We start from the raw sequence: 12,023 nt of genomic DNA, 5'->3' as shown, positions 1-12,023 counted from the left end.
CGGTCCACGTTTTCCTCAACTTCAGTCCGGTCCACTTTTTGGAGCGATCCGGTCCACATTTTCCTCAACTTCAGTCCGGTCCACTTTTTGGTGCCATCCGGTCCACGTTTTCCTCAACTCCAGTCCGTTCCACTTTTTGGAGCGATCCGGTCCACATTTTCCTCAACTCCAGTCCGGTCCACTTTTTGAAGCGATCCGGTCCACGTTTTCCTCAATTCCAGTCCGGTCCACTTTTAGGAGCGATACGGTCTGGAAAAAGCCATAGTTTAGTATGTCGTCTGAAAATGGACAAAAAACTTCAAAGTTCATTTAGTATGGCATCCGAAAATGGGCACAAAACGTCATAGTTTAGTATGTTGTTCGAAAATGCACTAAAAAAGTCATAGTTTAGTATGTCATCTGAAAATGGAACAAACAGTCATTTTTTGTCCGAAAATGTACAAAAACGTCATAGTTAGCTCTGCCAAGGAGGTTATGTGAGACCCAACGTTTGTGTGTCCGTCTGTCTGTCTGTCTGTCTGTCTGTCTGTTAGCAAGATAACTCAAAAACGCCTGGGCAGATTCACATGAAATTTTGAGGGGATGTAGACTATGGTAAGAGGAAGAGCTGATTTAATTTTGGTGGCAATCCGGAAAGTATCCTGGATTCTGGATCACTTTGAATTTTTTAGTATGTTGTCGTATGTGGTCCAAAATATGACATAAACATCATAGGTTAGTATGTCGTCCAACAAATTGGAGCAAGGTGTCCAGATAGCTCAACTGGTTAAGAAGGTGATTCGTAAACAGAACTGTGTCAGAGACACAGGTTTGATTCCAGCTTGTGATCCTTTACTGCATGGGTTTCCTGTTTTCCTCTCTGTCCTTGGCGGAGGTCTGCACTCTTTGAGGATGTCATCCAAAATATGACAAATACATCATAGTTTAGTATGTCGTCCAAAATATAACAAAAACGTCATAGTTTAGTATGTCGTCAAAAATGTCATAGTTTAGAATGTCATCTAAAATATGTCAAAAACGTCACAGTTTAGTATGTCATCCAAAACGTAACAAAAATGTCATAGTTTAGTCTGTCGTCCAAAATATGACAAAAACTTCAAACTTTAGTATGTCGTCCAAAATGTCATTAAAATGTCATTGTTTAGTATGTCGTCCAAAATATGACAAAATCATCATAGTTTAGTATGTCATCCAAAATATGTCAAAAACGTCATTGTTTGGTATGTCATTCAAAATATGACAAAATCATTGTAGTTTCGTATGTCATCCAAAATATGTCAAAAACGTCATAGTTTAGTATTTCGTCCGAAAATGGAAAAAAAGTCATTTTTTGTAAGAAAATGGACAAAAACGTCATAGTTTAGTATGTCATCCGAAAATCTTTTCCTCAACTCCAGTCTGGTCCACTTTTTGAAGCGATCCGGTCCACGTTTTCCTTAACTCCAGTCCGGTCCACTTTTTGGTGCCATCCGGTCCACGTTTTCCTCAACTTCAGTCCGGTCCACTTTTTGGAGCGATCCGGTCCACGTTTTCCTCAACTTCAGTCCGGTCCACTTTTTGGAGTGATCCGGTCCACATTTTCCTCAACTTCAGTCCGACCCACTTTTTGGTGCCATCCGGTCCACGTTTTCCTCAACTCCAGTCCGTTCCACTTTTTGGAGCGATCCGGTCCACGTTTTCCTTAACTCCAGTCCGGTCCACTTTTTGGTGCCATCTGGTCCACGTTTTCCTCAACTCCAGTCCGGTCCACTTTTTGGAGCGATCCGGTCCACGTTTTCCTCAACTTCAGTCCGGTCCACTTTTTGGAGTGATCCGGTCCACATTTTCCTCAACTTCAGTCCGGTCCACTTTTAGGAGCGATCCGGTCCACGTTTTCCTCGACTCCAATCCGGTCCACTTTTTGAAGCGATCCGGTCCACATTTTGCTCAACTCCAGTATGGTCCACTTTTTAGAGCGATCAGGTCCACGTTTAGCTCAACTCCAGTCCGGTCCACTTTTTGTGCCATCCGGTTCACGTTTTCCTCAACTCCAGTCCGGTCCACTTTTTGGAGCGATACGGTCTGGAAAAAGCCATAGTTTAGTATGTCGTCCGAAAATGGACAAAAAACTTCAAAGTTCATTTAGTATGGCATCCGAAAATGGGCACAAAACGTCATAGTTTAGTATGTTGTTCGAAAATGCACTAAAAAAGTCATAGTTTAGTATGTCATCTGAAAATGGAACAAACAGTCATTTTTTGTCTGAAAATGTACAAAAACGTCATAGTTAGCTCTGCCAAGGAGGTTATGTGAGACCCAACGTTTGTGTGTCCGTCTGTCTGTCTGTCTGTCTGTCTGTCTGTTAGCAAGATAACTCAAAAACGCCTGGGCAGATTCACATGAAATTTTGAGGGGATGTAGACTATGGTAAGAGGAAGAGCTGATTTAATTTTGGTGGCAATCCGGAAAGTATCCTGGATTCTGGATCACTTTGAATTTTTTAGTATGTTGTAGTATGTGGTCCAAAATATGACATAAACGTCATAGTTTAGTATGTCGTCCAACAAATTGGAGCAAGGTGTCCAGATAGCTCAACTGGTTAAGAAGGTGATTCATAAACAGAACTGTGTCAGAGATGCAGGTTTGATTCCAGCTTGTGATCCTTTACTGCATGGGTTTCCTGTTTTCCTCTCTGTCCTTGGCGGAGGTCTGCACTCTTTGAGTGCTTCGCTAGTTTAGTATGTCGTCCAAAATATGACAAAAACGTCATAGTTTAGTATGTCGTCCAAAATATAACAAAAACATCATAGTTTAATATGTCATCCAAAATATGTCAAAAATTCAAATGCAGAGTTTTGAAGGGACTTTAGACGACAGTTTGCTTGCAGCATGAATGCCACTTTGCCCAGTAGAGCTGTCTGTAGCCTAATTACGAGTACTTCGTGCCTACTGTAATCACTTAACTAGCTGCAGTACAGTCCCACCCTTAATCACGGTAACAACGCCCTTTTGGCTGTTGTTGTTTGCTTTGATTGGCCAGCAGTAGACACAGGTTTTTGTGTTTTTTATTAAATAAAAAGAAGCAACAGTAATTTTCCCCTGAATGCTGCTCAGCAATGCAAAACATGTCTTTTCCATGTGTTTAGTATGGAGGACAGCTCTCGTCATTACCACAGAATGAGGGCCGAGGAAACACCAGATTGCCACGTTTCCTGTCCTTTTTTTTTTTGCTGCGTGCACCCAACAACTATCCTCCATGCTTGCTGTTTGTGTAAATGCGCGCACATACGTAGACATAGCACTCACTCACACATACCAGACACACGCAGAGCAAATTAGATTCCAGCGCATTTTACTTGATGAAATATTCATGAATCTTTGAGTAAGGGGGAGGAAGAAGAAGGAAAAAAAAGTTTCTCTCCGATATAATTCAGCGTATCTCTGCGGAGACGGCCTCGTTCTGCACTTTTATTGGAGCATTGCATCAAATTATCAATCTAAATGTAAAGTGGACAGTATAGGGCTAATAGCTTGTGTCACCATGAAAAAGATGTGGGAACTTATGGAAATCATAAACGAAGCGTTACCCTGTTAAGTGCAGCTTCTCCCCTCCAAGAGACGTTTATTGGATGAATCAGAGGACCTAATGGGTTCAGTGGGTTTCGTGCAGAGACAGTTTCTTGATCGAAAGCTGTCATTTCTCCAGGATCTTTAGCATCGGACTGTTTTATTTTAAATTTGAATGCAGTATTTTCAAGCCTCTAGATTCACGGTAGCTTGGAGTCTATGTGATTTGAATTCTGTCCTTGCTCTACCTCTACTTCTTCCTCTCTGAATGAGGACAAAATTAAGACCGCCTCGTAATGTTTCATTTGCTGCAGTATGTGGTGAAGTATCCGGCCCCCTGCGGACAGGAGCTGATTGTTAAGATCTCCTCGGTTTGTTGGAGGCTGATTGTGTCCTATAAACACATGAAACATCCTCCGAACATGACCCCAATCAATCATGGCGTGTAGGAAGTGTCTGAGAAAAAGACACATGCTTCAAAATCCTCCTTTCTGGTCTGGATTCTTCACATCTAAAGTCACGATTAAGCTCATATGAATCAATAATGAAGCTCAGCACAGCTCAGAAATTCTTTCTTTTCATCCACTTATCCAGGGTTGAAGCTGCGTTTGAGGACGCTAAGGTCATGGCTTTTCTTGAGAAGAAGTCAGAGGAGGTGAATATTTTATAGGCTGATTTCATATCTTTTAGACTCGCTGTATTCAATCTGGAATAGTCTCGGGTCAGCATATAAATGATAAAAGGATTATTTTCCCAGCAGATGTTCATGCCTGGCAGTGAGCAGACCTGATTGCTGCTGAAAAGGGAATTTCAGGATAAACAATTCCATATTCATTTCTGGGTTGAGGAACTATAATGTTTTAGACACAGGAGGCTAGAATATTCTTTTGGGGGATTTCATTTTACTTCAGTGAATTAAACTGCTGTTTTTTGGTGCATGTAAAAGATCTGCAGACTCTCTTCTATAGGAAGTGCTGCTCTTTGTGTGAAGTCCGAACTTTTCTACCTTTACTTGTTTTCATCACCATGCAACACATTTGAACGACGTCTGTCTCGCACTTAGTTTCAACGACCAAGCAGCTTCCGTGCAGTCCGCTGTTATTTCATCACTAGATCCACTTCTGCTAGATATTTTTGGTCCCTTTCAGCTATTTTTTTTTGTTTCCACTTCAGTCTAGCATCTGACAGCATTGACAACAATATGAACTAAAAATAGAAGTCGCTGCACTTCTAGGAGCACGTAGGGAATAGAACAATGCAGGTTTTTGTTCAACTTTAGGCTGAATTTTACATTGAAGTTGGTGCCATTAGAAAAAAGAACACTGCTACTTCAAAACGGACAAGAAAGCAGAAAAAAATGGTGCTCAGTGTCTTCTGAGTTTAACCACCATAACATCGACATCCACACAAGTGTCTACACTGGAGAAGGCACTTTTTTCTCCCTCGAATAAGGTTCTACTGGGGCATTCTTGCTGTCAGAATCAACAGAAACCATCAGTTTGCACTAAAACGGTGTTTATATTGGGTCAGCTGCCAATCAGAGCAGACCCGGGGTCCCTAAAGAGACAGGAGCTAAAACAGAGCGTTTCCGACTAAGATTGCAGCAGTGTACATTATGAGAAATGTAATGCGTTTTTTGAATATTAAAGTGTGTAAACATATTCGAGTAGACCCCAAGAATACCATTTTAAAGCTGTAGCATATGCATAATATGGGCTCTTTCATGTATTGCTTTGATGACCCATTGGTTTATCTGAAAATGCAGACAGAGAAGGACAAAGGAGAATTAAATCAACAGATAACACACTGCCTTTACATCAGTGGAGTTTATCTTCCCTGATGGCATGGGCATGTTCCAAGATGCCAAGATTCATGGGGCTCACATGGAGAATGAGTGGATCAGGGAGCATGAGACGTCATTTTCACACGGATTGGCCTCCACAGAGTCCAGACCTCAGCCCCACTGAGAATCTTTGGGATGTGCTGGAGAAGACTTTGTGCAGTGGTTCAACTCTCCCATCATCAATACAAGATCTTGGCAGAAAACTAATGCAACTCTGGACAGAAATAAAGCTGTGACTGCTGCAGAAGCTTATCGAAAAGATGCCACAGTGAACGTATGTCGTTCCAAAAAGCTAAAGGTGGTCCAACGAAGTATAAGAGTGTGCGACTTTTTTTTTGGATGGCAGTGTACAACTGAAAGAAATACAACGTTCTGAAAACTTCGAATATTTTACACAGGCCAGGTTAAATCTTACTGTGTAATCATTTAGCTTTCTCTCCTGACTGCACTATGAAACTAGAAATTGTGTGATAAGGAGGGATTATCTCATGTTTTTGTTTTCACTGCACCTAACAAAATCCTCCAGACCAGAGAGTGCATGACAGAAAATATCACTGCAGCTGCTTCCACCATCTGAATGAAGCCGTAACGCTGCCATTATACACAGACACACCACTAATCATGCATAGGTTGTCCCTCCATTTCGGCTGCTGCTGAAATTTGCAGCTGATGACAAACCGAAATGGTTGCTGTCAGCGGGCAGAGACACGCAGCTGTGTGCAGAGCGATCCTCCTCTTTTGGACCTGCTGGAGTTTTAATCTCCAGTAGAATAATGAGAGGTGTTAACTTGGCTGAGTTGCGAGGCCATCATCACACAGCAAGGTGTCTCTCTCTTTGTGCTCCGGTGCCGATTGATCGGAAGCGGGTCCAGATTTATTCATGCTTTTGTTTTATCTGAGAGAGCAGAGAGGACAAAGTCAGTCTGCACAGCGCCCGATGCTTCACACATTCAGTTTGACAGAAAATACTGTGGAATAACATTAACGTGAGAGAGAGTTAACTCTCATGTTGTCCTGCGGGCCAAAATAGACCCATTTTAAAGTTTGAAAATGTGGGAAAAAAAACTTATTTTCACAGTGAAACTTCTGATGTCAACATTTATGAGAAATCTTTGAAGATATTTTGGTGGAAAAAAAGGAAAGTTAAAAATGTTTCCTAAGAATATTCACAAAAAGATGATTTTTTGTGCATGTTCTTAAAGAAAATAGAAGTTTTACTGATATTTATGGAATCACTTTAGATATTTTTAGCATTTTTTTGAAGGATTTTTACAATTTTTTAAAAAATTGAATTTTCTTGCCAAATTTGGGAGATTTTTTTAAATAAAACTTTTAAGGGAAACTGTTAAGGAATTATTTGAAAATACTTCGAAGGTTTTGAAAATTTCCTGAAATTTAAAGATTTTTTTTGCTGAATTTTTGGATTTTTTTCAGACAAGGAAACAATATTTTGTGGTGCCTGTAAATGAGGACAACAGGAGGGTTAAGTTGGTCTGCAATGATGATAAACCGGAAAAATGAAATGTCGTATTGCATTTGATGTAAATCACCAGTCAGGCTTAACAAAACACTGAAAACTGTACTGATTTTTCAGAGTCTGTGGGCCTCCGTGGTCGTCTCCTGAGGAAAGTCGACGCCCTGAAGGCAGAGCACAGCGGCTCTGGAGCCCCAGATGAATTTCTGTGTCCAATCACCAGAGAGTTGATGAAGGATCCAGTCATTGCTGCAGGTTAGTTGACAAATGTTGAAGAACACTGACGTCTCAGTTTTGCTGCCACTGTAATTCCTACATATTGCACATTATATGATTACACGCCATCACAGTGCATCTGCTCCACAGATGGGTATTCCTATGAGCGAGAATCTATCGAGAGCTGGATCCGAGGCAAGAACAAAACCAGCCCGATGACGAACCTGCTCCTACAGACGACGCTCCTCACCCCCAACAGATCTCTGAAGATGGCAATAACAAGATGGAAGTCGAGCCAGTAGCTCTAATGGCTCAATTGTCTGAACTGAAAAATGTACAGGACACCAGGTCCTCATCCGATTGCAAGTTATTACCGTTTTATTCAAGATGTCACATAATCAAAACCTGACATTTCACATAGTTCTGTTTAGCCAAATGTTTGCAGATGTAAGTATTTAACCCTCCTGTTGTCTTCATTTACAGGCACCAAAAAATATTGTTTCCTTGTCTGAAAAAAATCCAGAAATTCAGCAAAAAAATCCCCAAATTTCAGAAAATGTTCAAAATCTTCAAGAAGAAAATTACTTAAGTTTCCCTTAAAAGTTTTATTTTAAAAAAATCCCCCAAATTTGGCAAGATAATTCTTGTAAATATTTTCAAAAAAATAGCAAAAATCTTCCTAAAAATTCTGAAAATATCTAAAGTGATTACATACATATCAGTAAAACTTCTAATATTTTAAGAACATTCACAAAAAAGAAAAATCAACAAAAATCCAGCGAGTCCTGCGGGTCAAAATTGGCCCATTTTAAAATGTGAAAATGTGGGGGGAAAAAAAAAAAAATTCACATTGAAACTTCTGATGTCCACATTTTCAACATTTTTGGGAAATCTTTGAACATTTTTGGTGGAAAAAAAATGTTAAATGTTTCTTAAGAACATTCACATAAAAATCTTTTTTGGGAATGTTAAGAGAACATCAGAAGTTTTACTGATAAAAATGTGATCACTTTAGATATTTTTAGGATTTTTGGTGAAGATTTTTACAAAGTTGTTGGAAAATATTTCAAGAATTTTCTTGCCAAATTTGGGGGATTTTTTACCAATAAAACTTTGAAGGGAAACTTTTAAAGAATTATTGGAATTTTCTTCCTGAAGGTTTTGCAAATTTTCAGAAATTTGGGGATTTTTTGGCAGAATTTTTGGATTTTTTTCAGACAAGGAAACAGTATTTTTTGGTGCTCGTAAATGAGGACAACAGGAGGGTTAAACCTGCAGTGTGGAACTTTTCTGTCCCATCCGATAATGAGATTAATTACAACAAACTGTCAATATATGTCTATGATGCTTCCTACCTTTTCCCACCACAGGCTCCATCATACTACTAGTTGCCATAACCATCTCTGGAAAACCAATTATGGACAGTCACCATGAAACTCATCGCTATGGGACACCAGTTATAAAATACCACATCACTGTGAAGTAAAGAGTTTCACGTGGCTCTGAGGGGCTTCATCAGCAGTGTGTGAAGTCGTTTGGAAAAGACTTGAATGTAACAGACGTTTATGTCGAAGTCCTGCACTCCAGCTTTAACTTAATCAGCTTTTAAAAGAAAAGTCAAGAGTTTTTCCTCAGTGGGTCTTTTATTTCTCTCTCCCATGGTGGCTATGGCAGTAATGTTCTATTACAGTATGTGATCACAGCTAATAAAGCTCACAATACTGAAAACATGGCAACAATTGCATTTAACGTACATAATAAAATAGAGCGGATGGCACTGTGCCCCAAAACCATTTCTGTTTTTATAGATTTTTTCCTTTACTCTGTAATATAAACTGCAATTGTAGCATGCACTTAAATCTCAACATTATTGAGAATCATAAAATGTCTTAGTAGCTGTGCAAAAATAACTATATAAAATATATTGCTTTTACAATTAACCAAGCCATTGGCGCTGTAAATAAATTAAACTAGACAGCAACGACAAGCAGATACAGAAAGGGATTCAGTGTTAATGGTGATTTATATAATGTACAAATATATTTAACAAATGTTTTGTAGAACCTTTAACACCATTTCAACAACATTGTGCCTAAAACTCAAAATACACAAGTATGAACTTGTCAATACACTTAACATAGACCTTCACTGAAAAGAAGGAGGTACATATTTATAGAATATACACAACATGAGGATCTATAACATCCTTCGTAAAACACAGGAATGCCCGTCCCTTAGACTTTTTATGAGGACTTTCTCTTCTTTATTTCTCCACTCAGCACCATGGACGTAATGAACACAGTTCAAAGCCCATTTCCAGTCTTCCATTCAGAACTGTTCCATAATAACATTATGCTGTAATTGAATATGTTGTTTAAGCAGTTGCAGGGCCTAACTGTGTGTAAAGTGCTCGCTGTCACCACTTCGCTGATGGGGATTGTACAGTACATGTCCAAATACTTCCTTCAGTGCAATGTCTCCAGCTTGGCTGAATGACGGCGGACATGTCGTCGTGTAACAGAAGCTGACAGGCCTAAGCGGCAGATTGGGACGAGTAAAACTTGGAGCTTTTAGTACACTTGCTTGGTGTCTGTATTCACAGGAAAACAAACAGCTTGCAAACTGTACTTCCTACAAGGCTTAAAAGTGAGACTGTACTGTTTGGGACTGGTTTAAAACTAATTAGAACAAGTCCTCTTGCTTTAGGATTTCGCTAGTGTATTCTGTGTGTTTGTGTGTGCATTGTGGCCTGTAAGAGAGATGAAACAAACACTTTTACACATTCGACTCTATAAATGATCGCTTTGGTTTCATTGAAGCTACGTGAATGGCAGGATTATCTCGGGCGAGGCCAGGCTGCTTGGGCTTACTGTCCACGAACGTGTGCGGCATAGCCAGCGCTGGCTTGGACTCTTTGTAACAGTTGGCAGCTTGGCAGAACTTTTCTGCAAATTCCTTGGCATGCATGCCGTTTTGTAAGCTACTCATTGCCATGCCACCCTGAGGTGGTGGAGGTTTGTGCTGCTCCTGGTAAGTGCTCACTGTTTTACCGTAAGAAAGCTCGCAGTCGACGGGCTGCAGGTTCATCGCCGACATGTTGTGACACACGAGGCCGTCAGAGGAGTGGTTCAACCAGCTGCGACCGACAGACTGCAGGCTGGGGTGACCCTGTAGGCCGTGCTGCTGCTGCTGCTGCTGCTGAATTTGCTGCAGCTGCTGCTGAAAGCGTGCCGTCTTGTCAGTGATGCCCATGAAGGGTCTGGGTTTGTACTCTGCCGTAGAACTGGCCTGCTGGCTGTGCTTTGCTTTGTCAGAGATCTTGGTGCGGACATCAGGTCCCAGCTTGCCGCTGTCTGACAGGCTGCTGCTGGACGCCAGGCTGCTGGTGGAGCTGGACACACGCATGCTGCTGCTGCTTCCTCCCTGAGATCCAACTGCACCACACACTCCTTCCTTTCCTGGGTCAGCGTGGCTCCCCTGGAGGCCAGGACCAGAGCAGGCCAAGCCATCCAGAGAGGATGCGGAGTGGGCAGACAGCCGTTCTTGTCCCAGACCTTTGGAGCTGCTACAGGATGAGTAGGAGGCCTGGGACAGGTGGATGTTCTCACTTTCACAACTGTGACCCATGGAGGTGGAGGCGGCTGCCATCAACATGCGGTTCCCGTACACCGGCTCGTCAGCTGGAGGCAGAGGACTGATGTCGATACCTGGGCCCGGCTTCAGCATGCTGGACATGTGTCGGCTGGGTAATGGGCTGGAAGGTGCGTAAGATTTGGCCCCTGCTGAGCGGCCCCCCACAGCTCCTCCCCCAGCCTGCATGGAGTTCATGTGCTGGTTGGTCTTGACTATCTGGGCCTGCTTGGTGGGCTGTAGGACCAGACCCTGCTGTGCCAGCGCCTCCCGGTGCTCTCGAGGGTACCGGTGGGGAGGAAGCCTGTTGGGGCCCGGAGGTGAGCTGGGAGACAGACTCTGATGTCCCAAACTGTTAGTGATCATTGCTGACTCAGAGGGTAACACTCTGTTGAAGGGGTAACTGTTCTGGGACCAGCAGGCTTCACCTGTCCTGTCGTGCTGCAGGGAGTCCTCCTCTTCCTCCTCCTCCTCCTCTTCAAGAATGTCCCTCTGTCCATCCACGCTTCGAGCGAGGCTGTGCTCCGACGGGTCCTCCTGACCGTCATCTTGCTCCTGGTCAGATTCGTGGCCTCCTGACGCCTGGCTGGAAGCGGCTGCAGCCCCGGCGAGGCCTCCTTTGGTCTGAGTTCGCTGCATCTGCTTACACTCATCTTCGACTCGAGCCAGCAAGCGACGGATTTCCCTGTTGTTGGGGCACAGCTTGGCTGCTTCATGTAGGTCAGCCAGGGCCGCTGTAAACTGTCTGTGGACGGAGGAAGGAACTGTTACAAGATGCACAACAACTATGTAAAGCTGCTGTGGAGCTGCTCAATAGCTTACCTGCTGCTTCTTTTAGCTCTGGCGCGGGCATAGTAGGCCTCATAGGATTTGGGTTTCAGCTCCAGTGCTTTTGTCGCAAACTCCTCAGCCATCCCGAAATCCTGAAGAGCAGCATCAGTAAATTACAGCGAACCGGTTCTAGCTGTAGCGGCTGTTAATGAGACTTTAATTTAACCAAACACAGCTTTGAGGGCAGGTTTCATCTGCTTTATGTCACGGACAATATTTTCAAACATTAGATGATAGCCTAATTTGACTGATAAAATATCTCCAACGTTTTAAATTCCCCGTTTGAAGTGATAAAATAGCTGGCAGGCACCCCAGGTGGAGTTACTGTAGAAACAGACAACCCCGTGCTGCCTGTTTTGCTCATATCTTCTGCCGGCTCAAGGCATGTTATTGCAGAAACAGCTGGCTGGCTACAAAAGCCTTCCTGCTCGACTTGGACTTATGTAAACAAATTCTTTCTGCTGAAACAATTATCCAAAAATA

The 12,023-nt window shown here is 42.4% G+C and overlaps 2 protein-coding genes across 4 annotated transcripts in view; one reads left to right on the top strand and one right to left on the bottom strand.

Annotated features, from left to right (window-relative positions):
* LOC110968557 (WD repeat, SAM and U-box domain-containing protein 1-like) overlaps positions 1-8,872 on the top strand; it is a 41,050-nt gene extending 32,178 nt beyond the window's left edge. The window contains exons 10-11 of the mRNA XM_022218465.2: positions 6,984-7,118; positions 7,230-8,872. Coding sequence (XP_022074157.1) covers positions 6,984-7,118; positions 7,230-7,381 — 287 coding nt within the window. The 3' untranslated portion in view covers positions 7,382-8,872. The remainder of the gene's footprint in view (positions 1-6,983; positions 7,119-7,229) is intronic.
* Positions 8,704-12,023, bottom strand: part of tanc1b (tetratricopeptide repeat, ankyrin repeat and coiled-coil containing 1b) — a 109,271-nt gene continuing 105,951 nt past the window's right edge. For all 3 annotated transcript variants that reach the window (XM_022218483.2, XM_022218491.2, XM_051958586.1), the window contains 2 exons: positions 11,532-11,632; positions 8,704-11,454 (listed from right to left, as the gene is read on the bottom strand). In XM_022218483.2, the coding sequence (XP_022074175.2) occupies positions 9,855-11,454; positions 11,532-11,632 (1,701 nt within the window). In that variant the 3' untranslated portion in view covers positions 8,704-9,854. The remainder of the gene's footprint in view (positions 11,455-11,531; positions 11,633-12,023) is intronic.

The sequence above is a fragment of the Acanthochromis polyacanthus genome, chromosome 14 (genome assembly GCF_021347895.1).
Source record: "Acanthochromis polyacanthus isolate Apoly-LR-REF ecotype Palm Island chromosome 14, KAUST_Apoly_ChrSc, whole genome shotgun sequence".
NCBI lineage: Eukaryota > Metazoa > Chordata > Actinopteri > Pomacentridae > Acanthochromis > Acanthochromis polyacanthus.
This window is presented reverse-complemented; position numbering and strand designations above follow the sequence as displayed.